This window comes from Quercus suber, unplaced genomic scaffold (genome assembly GCF_002906115.3).
Source record: "Quercus suber isolate HL8 unplaced genomic scaffold, Cork oak 2.0 scaffold_534, whole genome shotgun sequence".
In the NCBI taxonomy this organism is placed as follows: Eukaryota; Viridiplantae; Streptophyta; class Magnoliopsida; order Fagales; family Fagaceae; genus Quercus; species Quercus suber.
Genome location: NW_027069982.1, coordinates 507,157 through 516,416, shown reverse-complemented (window position 1 = coordinate 516,416; position 9,260 = coordinate 507,157). Strand labels below are relative to the sequence as shown.

The 9,260-nt window shown below is 33.8% G+C and overlaps 1 protein-coding gene across 9 annotated transcripts; it reads left to right on the top strand.

The window, feature by feature from the left end:
* The first annotated feature begins 1,580 nt into the window (after positions 1-1,580).
* Positions 1,581-8,825, top strand: LOC112027905 (G-type lectin S-receptor-like serine/threonine-protein kinase SD1-1). Of its 9 annotated transcripts, none has more exons than XM_065763948.1 (7): positions 1,581-1,816; positions 4,637-4,714; positions 5,453-5,568; positions 5,657-5,749; positions 7,594-7,831; positions 7,912-8,062; positions 8,165-8,825. In XM_065763948.1, the coding sequence occupies exons 5-7, from the start codon at positions 7,743-7,745 to the stop codon at positions 8,471-8,473; spliced, it is 549 nt and encodes a 182-aa protein (XP_065620020.1). In that variant the 5' UTR covers positions 1,581-1,816; positions 4,637-4,714; positions 5,453-5,568; positions 5,657-5,749; positions 7,594-7,742; the 3' UTR covers positions 8,474-8,825. The 9 variants fall into 9 exon arrangements, with proteins under 9 accessions (XP_065620020.1, XP_065620022.1, XP_065620019.1 ...); XM_065763950.1 differs by lacking the exon at positions 5,657-5,749 and adding an exon at positions 3,919-4,102 and having other exon boundaries at positions 4,658-4,714; XM_065763947.1 differs by lacking the exon at positions 5,657-5,749 and adding an exon at positions 3,919-4,102.
* Positions 8,826-9,260: the final 435 nt, after the last annotated feature.

The following is a 9,260-nucleotide window of genomic DNA, read 5'->3' as shown; positions in this document are numbered from 1 at the left end:
TCTGTCCAGTTTAGTCCATTGCGGTCTATTTGATTCACTCGATCTATTTTGGTCCATTCAGTTCACTTTTGTTTAGTTCGGTCCATTACGGTCTATTTTGGTCAACTTAAATCAATTTTGGTCCTCTTTGATCCAATTTGGTCCTAGTCGGTCCATTATGGTCTACGTTGGTCTATTCTGTCCACTTCAGTCCATTTCATTCCATTCGGTACATTTTGGTCCAGTTTGGTCTAATTCAGTCCATTACATTCTATTTCGGTTCACTTCGGTCCACTTTAGTGATGCTTTGAGTGGAGATGTTTGTGTAGAAAGATGAACTACTTCATTGACAATTATGTCACATTCTCAAAATAATGTAGATAGGTTCTTAATAAAATTATATTTTTCATATGTTATTATAGTCTTGTTTTTTATTTTACTTTTTATTTTAATATAAGTGGTGGATTTACTTATATTTGTTTCATTTTTTGGTCATTTAAGCCATATAGAAGAGGTTTCTAAAAAAAAAAAGGTCATATAGAAGATGAATTGTTTGTAAGGAGTACTACGAAAAAAAAAATTCCAACTACAAATTACATTATTTAATGGGTGTTTTTAGGGTATTTGTTAATAAAAAAATTTAAAACTAATATCATTTTCGTGGGAAATATAAAAAGCTATAAAAAAAATTTTCCCTATAAAAGGTTTCCAAAAATATATCATAAACCAATGTTTTTAGGGCATTTCATTAATTTTTTTCCATTTTCAAAATATCTCTTATATATAATATTGGACAAAATTTAGCTACAAAATAAGTTATAGTCTAAGGTTATAATCTTACTCAATATCATTAACATTACTATATATTTCGAAAATCTAACTGTTGGATTGCACATTCTTTACGCTCTTAATACATATGTCAAATATTGTATCAATTGAATATTATTTATTATATAATCTATATAATTATATTTTATACATAATTTTAGAATACATAATTTTAGATTACAAAAATTTGCAATTTAAATAATTTATTGATAACATAACTATTGATTTTTAATTTTTTAGAAATTTTACAAGTATGGAGGAAATAAGAAAAAAAATGTAATCTAATAGTAAATTTGTCAAAATTTACTTTTAATAAAAAGATATTAACTAAAATTGTAGTTTTAAGCAACAACTAATTTGGTAATTAAATTTATTCAATAATAATTGAATGTAAAATAAAATGTATTAGGTTTACATAAAAAAGAAAAGAAAAAGAAAAAGAAAAATGATTGCAAACAAAACGGAGATTTTCGGATACAATTTGGGAGACGACTTGTCCCAAGTTCGAACACCCATGACCCACCTGCTTGTGTCCTTGACTCCCTTCCCTTTGTGACGACACCCAACTCCATTCTTGAAGAAAAATGCGAGCTTTCAGCTTGGAGAGAGAGAGAGAGAGAGAGAGAGAGAGAGAGAGAGAGAGAGGGGGATTGTTGAGACTTGAGAGTGTTTGTGCTTGCCTTATGGTGTTGTTGTTGAGAGAGAAGGACAATGCTCTCTGTTGTGTGATTTAGATTGGCCGATTGAGGAGGAGTAGAGAGAGAGAGAGAGAGAGAGAGGGGGGGGGGGGTTGTTGGGACTTGTGAGTGTTTGTGCTTGCCTTATGGTGTTGTTGTTGAGAGAGAAGGACAATGCTCTCTGTTGTGTGATTTAGATTGGCCGATTGAGGAGGAGAAGAAACTATATAGCCAAAGATATAAAATTCGGGTTTTTGGCCTGGGCTCTTTGTCTTATGCTAAAGGGTGTGGTGGAGCTTGCTGTTGCCGTCAAAGTCATCAGGGGTCCTAAGGTATATTCTATAGCTACATAATCACACCATTCTTTAATTCATATTTCTAACTCATGCAATCTATGCAATTCATATCTCAATAAGAAGTTTGATTAGCATTGGTCTTTCTACTGATTTTTGGCCCAAAAATCAATTCTTTATTGAATTTTTTTTTTAAAATGCTCTCTCCGAACACCAGATTTTGAAATGGATGAGAGATATGGAACAATAAATGAGGTGAATATTATGTTACAGTATTGAAGAGTCGAAAAAAAACATTATAGATCCATGTGTTTTGGTCGTGCAATACAGTTTACCTTGTTCAATACCTTGTACTTAAGGCTTACATGCCAGATACATTATTTATTGATCTCATGTGCTTGGTTGGGAGTCTATGTAGTCTTTTGAACTTTAAAATTGTGCTTCCAATGAGCTGTTTCATCTTCCACCTTTTCTTTTAAAAAACAAGTAAAGCATATGGTAGACAGCATACTAGTTTGTAAATGTTAAAATCAAGCACCGCCTCTCTCTCATTCTCTAGAAAATTCTCTTGCATTCTGGAAATTTCTCCATCATGCTCTTTCTGGATTTCACTATGAGATATCTCTAGAGACTTCTATGTAGAAGTAAAACTCAGCCACAAATTGTTGAATAGTCTAGAGACTGTCATGGGCTAGATATTAAAATAATAATAAAATAAAGCCTAGAACTACTAGATCTCTGGTGGCAGAAATTCGATGAAGCTAGAAGCTTCAATGTCGGTTACTTAACGGACCTTATGCTTGTTTAAATAGGAACCTTTGGTTCCCACTTGTGGCATGAGCTGTGAGAGACTTATGAAGTAGAGTGTGAGATTAGTGAGAGCTGTGAGAGACATGTGAAGTGAAGTGTATCATAAAGCACCAAGTTAGAGATGTGTGAAGTTGTATGAGGTGGTGAAGTGTGTTCCAGTGTATTTGGTGAGTAAGTGCCATGTTTGCAGTGCACTAGTGTTAGTGAGGTGTGTAGGTGTCTAGAAGTGAGGTGTGTGCAAGTGTATTTGGTGAGTAAGTGCCATGTTTGCAGTGCACTAGTGTTAGTGAGTCAAAGCATTAGTGCTTGTAAAGTGTTGTAATTTAAAGAGTCAAGTTTTAAATAAAAGCTCTCTTGTTCAGTCTTTTGTTCAACAATCTAGTGACAGAGTTTCCGCTAACTCAACAGTAAAAGCTTTAATCAACTATTAATAGGTTGATTTATGAAAGCTCTAGAAATCATGCTCAGACTAGTTGGCTGTGGCTGGGCCAAGATCAGTCAAGATGCCGAATTACCAATTACCATCTCAAGATGGAATAGTTGGCCCGGCCTTTTTGTTTTTCCCTCGATAACTGTTTATATCCCAATAAACCAATCTCATCCCATTTTCTCGACTACTTGTTTGCCAACTTAATCAAACTATCAATTACTCACTAAAGTAAGGAAAAAATGCTAAAAGTTAACAATACTAACATATCACTCTAGCCATCCATTAAGTTTCTCTAAAACTAAAGAAAAGTATATTTGTGATAATCTGCTAGTCATTTTCAAGTTGACAAAAGCCTTCACTGATAATTGATGCCTAGAATGCCTCCAATCCCTAGACGCAATTCTGGACTTGCGATGCTTAGTGACTGTGTAAGCTGGCTTATTGACTCAATCCGAAATCCATTTTGGTACGCTACATTTTTGGTTTGAAAGAAGGGATGCTTAATCCCTATAATAAAAAGATTTAGAGATAGGGATTAGAGAGATAAGACTTCATAATTCTCTATCTGTTTTCTTTTTTGGTAAAGAGACTTCATAATCCTCAATCAAACCAAATATCAATATGTTTTTCCCACCCCAAAAAAAAGAAGTAAAAGATCACTAAAACAAACATGGATGCTGAAAAATTGGTTATGTCTTTGATTCTAATCACTAGTTTATTTCCATTTTGCATTTCCCTTGACACCTTAACACCAGATGAATCCATCAAGGATGGCCAGTCTTTGATTTCCAAAGAATAATTTTGCCTTAGGCTTCTTCAGCCCTGGCAACTCCAGCTATCAGTTTCTTGGTTTTTGGTATGTCAAATTGACAAAACAAACTGTCGTGTGAGTTGCAAACAGGAATGATCCTATCAATGATTCCGCTGGAGTTCTCTCCATCAACCAGTTTGGAAACCTTGTCCTCCATGACAGTTTAAACTGTCTTCTTTGGTCTACAAATGTTTCTGTCCAAGTTACAGCCTCCTCTGTTGCTCAGCTTCAAGATTCAAGAAACCTGGTATTGATCCAGGGGAATAACAAAAAGGTGTTATGACAAAGCTTTGATTATCCGTTTTCCTTCTTTCTTAAAATTTCTAATCTTTTTTTGTTCTGATCTTGTACATGAACTGTGGTATTGATTTAGAATGTTTTACCTTGTTTAGACGTGGAAAGTTTAGTTTTTGAGATTTGGGTCATGGTTTTGGGGCTTTCTAGTTGATTTTGGAGGCTTTGGTGGTTAGTTTTTTTGTTAGTGAAAACTACATTTTATTGACTTCTCAAAATCTAATGGTGATTCCAATCTTTGTGCACCTGTTTATTCTATTTAATGCTTATCTAATAGATAAATTTATCTTTTTTGAAAATTTGACTACTGAAAAGTTATTGCAATGTGTTGTTATTGTAAATTGTAGAGTTTGAGACACTTGTATGCCTATTGGCCTGTCAAATTTAAGTTTTCTATCTGATGAAATAAAATTTGTGACATGTATGTTCAATGTTCTGGAATAGTAATATAGATATAATGTCCAAACACTTTGTATGAAAACTGATTTTTTCTTTTTTCTTTTTTCCTTATAAGCTTTCTGGTGCTACTGTGCAGTGGACTGGAAAGCAATTTTTTTTTAGCGTAGCTTGGTTGGTTTGTCAACTCAGGGAGGTATGTGCTTCCCCTTGCCTTGTCTAAGAGAAAGGCAACTTAGCTTGTAGTGCAATGCAAAATTACATTTACATCTTAATCATATTCGCATTTACTATTTAAAGTAGCAAAAGTAATAAGTTTGAAACTCCAAACTTGTGATCATATATAGCTTGCTGAAGAATAATTCATTTGTTAGTGATCTATTATGTTTCATGGACTTATCAAAAGCTCACATGGACCCAAAAGAGTTGGTTATTTTGGCTCTTTTGTGATTTCATTTTGTGATACACAGATTGTAAATTCCTGGGCTAACTTGGGTTTGGTTTCTTAGGTCAAGTTAATGATGTTATGCCTTAAAAAGCCCATCTTATTTTTTTTATTAGAGTATAAGATAGATAATTAAGACCTGTTACCCCATTGGTCTTGTGAAATATAAAACAAAGTTTTTAAAAGTCGCGTGAATGCAAAGCTAATTTTAATGAGATAACAATAGTATCTCCAACTTATGGTCCAATTCCAATAATCATTGTTTGGAATTCAAAAAAAAAAAAAAAAAAAAAAAGGGACATCCTTTTTGGATTGATCTGATGTTAAGGTGTCAAGGGAAATGCAAAATGGGAAGAAAAGAAGAATCAGAATCAAATAAATGACTGGTTTTTCAGCATCCATGTTTGTGTTATTGCCTTATTGGTCTTTCACTTAAAATAACTATTTTTGGGGTATGGGGGAAAAATTTTGATATTTGGTTTGATTTAGGAATATGAAGTCTCCCTACCAAAGATATAAAATTCGGGTTGGCCTGGGCTCTTTGTCTTATGCTAAAGGGTGTGGAGGAGCTTGCTGTTGCTGTCAAATTTACCATGGGTCCTAAGGTATATTCTATGGCTACCATATGACACCATTCTTTAATAATGTCTCAATAAGAATTTTGATTAGCATTGCTCTTTCTACTGACTTTAGGCCAAAAATTTAATCATTTGTGGAAGTTCTCTATATCTGCTTCTTCATACAGCAGATTTTGAAATGGATGGGGGATATGGTACAATAAATGAGGTGAATATTATGTTACACTATTAAAGGGTTAATGAAAGACATTATAAATCCAATTGTTTTGGTTGTGCAATACAGTTTACCTTATCCATTACCTTGTACTTAAGGCTTTACATGACAGATAGAATATATATTGATCTCATATGCTTGGTTGTGAATATATGTAATCATTTTTAAAAGTTAAAATTGTGCTTCCAATGAGCTGTATTGTTTTACACCTCTTCTTTTTGGATACAAGCAAGGCATGTAGTAGATTGCATACTAGTTTGTAAAAGCCACTGAAATTTGCTGGACTGAGGTTAGCTGAAGAACAGAAAAAAGCTCTAGGAATCAAGCTCAGATGAGTTGGCTGTGGCTGGCCCAAGATCAGTCAGGATGCCAAATTACCAATTATCATTGTAAGCTAGGATAGTTTGCCCTGCCTTGATAACACTTTGTANGGGACATCCTTTTTGGATTGTCTGATGTTAAGGTGTAAGGAAATGCAAAATGGGAAGAAAAGAAGATCAGAATCAAATAAATGACGTTTTTCAGCATCCATGTTTGTGTTATTGGTCCTTCACTTAAAATAACATTTTTGGGGTATGGGGGAAAAATTTTGATATTTGGTTTGATTTAGGAATATGAAGTCTCCCTACCAAAATATAAAATTCGGTTGGCCTGGGCTCTTTGTCTTATGCTAAAGGGTGTGGAGGAGCTTGTGTTGCTGTCAAATTTACCATGGGTCCTAAGGTATATTCTATGGCTACCATATGCCATTCTTTAATTTAATATGTCCAATAAGAATTTTGATTAGCATTGCTCTTTCTACTGACTTTAGGCTGAAAATTTAATCATTTGTTGAAGTTCTCTATATCTGCTTCTTCATAAGCAGATTTTGAAATGGATGGGAGATATGGATACAATAATGAGGTGAATATTATGTTCACTATTAAAGGGTTAATGAAAGACATTATAAATCCAATTGTTTTGGTTGTGCAATACAGTTTACCTTTCCATTACCTTGTACTTAAGGCTTTACATGACAGATAGAATATATATTGATCTCATATGCTTGGTTGTGAATATATGAGTCATTTTAAAAGTTAAAATTGTGCTTCCAATGAGCTGTATTGTTTTACACTTTTCTATTTGGATACAAGCAAGGCATGTAGTAGAGCTGTGCATTGTATTGGACAGGTCTCTGATACAAGGCAAGGATCAAAGTTTTATTGTATGATTGCTCATACTAGTTTTTTGTAAAAGCCATGAAATTTTGACTTGGACGTGAATAGCTAGGTCGTTGTTAGTGTGTTCCAGTGATCCAAGAAGCCAGCAAAAATACCTTTATTCTTAGAAATTCAATCTTTTCTCCAGATGAGTTCGGATTGACAACTAATAACTCATTTAGACCCTTTTGTAATTGTACTGTTGAATTATGTCATGGCAGTGTGCCCAAGATCTCATGGTCAAATGCCAATGTGATTAGCAATTCTATCATTGTAAGATAGGGATAGTTTGCCAGGCCTTTGATAACACTTTTTCCTAATAATAAGAGTGCCTATCTTATGGATCTAAGCTAGACCTCTTTTTATTATACGCAAACAATACAAAATAAAATGTTTGCAAAGGAACTTGACGATTAATTCTAATCAGGTTCATCATTAAGGGCCCGATACTTACACCAATACTTTAATGGCATCTTCACACACACAAACATATGTATGTTTGAATTTAGTGCAGCATATTGGTCATTTGGTCTCTCTTATTGATTTTCTAGTCCTATAAGTTATATTTACAAACTGGCTAAACTGCCATAGTTTCAAACCATTGGAAGTCAACTTGTATACAATGTAATGATTGGGCAGATGAAGCAAGGCATCATTCGCTCAACTGGCAAAAGAGATTAGACATTGTTATTGGGATAGCTTGAGGACTTCTTTATCTTCGTAGAGATCCAAGACTCAAAGTAATCCATAGGGATCTAAAAATCAGCAATATTCTGTTAGACAGTGAAATGAATCCCAAAATTTCAGATTTTGGAATGGCAAGAATATTTGGTGGAAATCAAACTGAATCAAAGAAGAAAAGAGTTGTTGGAACTTAGTAAGTAAACACATGCTTACCTTATATATATCATTTTGGTATTTTGCTACTAAAATCTCTCTTTTTTGTGTTGGATGCAGTGGCTATATGTCTCCAGAGTACGCAATAGATGGACTTTTTTCTTACAAATCTGATGTTTTTAGCTTTGGTGTTATACTGTTAGAGATACTCAGTGGCAAGAAGAACAGGCTGTTTTTTCATCCAGACCACAAACTAAATCTCCTTGGTCATGTGAGTAAAATAAATATGATCCTATCCAAATTGTTGAAAATAATTTTTACTTTACAGGGAAATTTTATTTTTGTGCTTTGATATAACTTGACATTATTTTAGGCATGGAAACTTTGGCAAGGAGGAAATGCCTTGGACCTAATGGATGTGTTGCTTGAGAATCAATTCCCTGCTTCTGAAGCACTAAGATATATTCAAGTGGGTCTTTTGTGTGTCCAACAGCGCCCGGAAGAGAGGCCAACAATGCCATCTGTGCTTTTGATGTTGGATAGTGAAAGTGTGTTGTTAGCTCAGCCTGGACGACCCAGATTTTATGCAGAAAGGTGCCTTCCAGAGACATATCCATCATTAAATGATAGAATGAATTCCAGTTCAAATGAGATAACTGATACATTGTTAGAGGGTCGTTAGGATATGGTTTGTGCTACTCACTGTCCTAGAAGATGGAAATAATTATTCTATCTGAATTTGCATTGCAACAGTCAACAGATATACCATACCATGCTTGATTTGAAGCATGTAGATCCACTTATGTACATTGTGGTTATGAGATCCTTAGAAAGCTAATCAAATTCGACCAAAGAAAAAGGAAAAGGAAAAGAGAGAGAGAATTATAGGATTTAATCTGTAGGGTATTCCTGTATTTTCCATTTTTGCCCCATTCGTTTTGGGGAACATACTGACTTATCTATTTGTAGCTCATGAATGATTACAAATTTGATCGATTTTGGACAAGAAATAAGTGTGATATGATTTTTTTTTTATATAAGTTGAACCTATTGTGCAACTAGAGAAGTTACAGAATCTCTTAAAATTGATTCAAGTTCATTTCTCACAAATTTGGCTAACCTTAGGCTTCTAAAGTCTTTGGAAGATTTATCTCAACCATCCAAAATATTTTTTTTTGCATTATTTGGACAATTGTGAAGTCCTAATTTTTCCTACAAAACTATGCTTTCAATCAAAAGGGAAACCTGTAGAGAGAAAAATTCTTATATTATTTTAAGAAATATCCTAGTTGTCCATGTAACACCCTGCACTATTGTTTTTAATTATTATTAGATTGGAAATTTGTGTTCTAACTCGGATTCTATTTCCCACTACTTATGTACTGCTTAAGAAATGATAAGTGAATGAAATTAAATTTGACTAGGACTTTAGAGTTACTAAGATAAACTTTGGAGTCCAAATCTACCTG

What these genes read in the sequence shown, in the direction of transcription:
- LOC112027905 (XM_065763954.1), top strand. Translation starts at nt 7,743, where the DNA reads ATGAATCCCAAAATTTCAGATTTTGGAATGGCAAGAATATTTGGTGGA. An exon ending in AAAAGAGTTGTTGGAACTTA is followed by an intron (nt 7,832 to 7,911) that starts GTAAGTAAACAC and finishes TGTTGGATGCAG; the next exon opens with TGGCTATATGTCTCCAGAGT. An exon ending in AACTAAATCTCCTTGGTCAT is followed by an intron (nt 8,063 to 8,164) that starts GTGAGTAAAATA and finishes ACATTATTTTAG; the next exon opens with GCATGGAAACTTTGGCAAGG.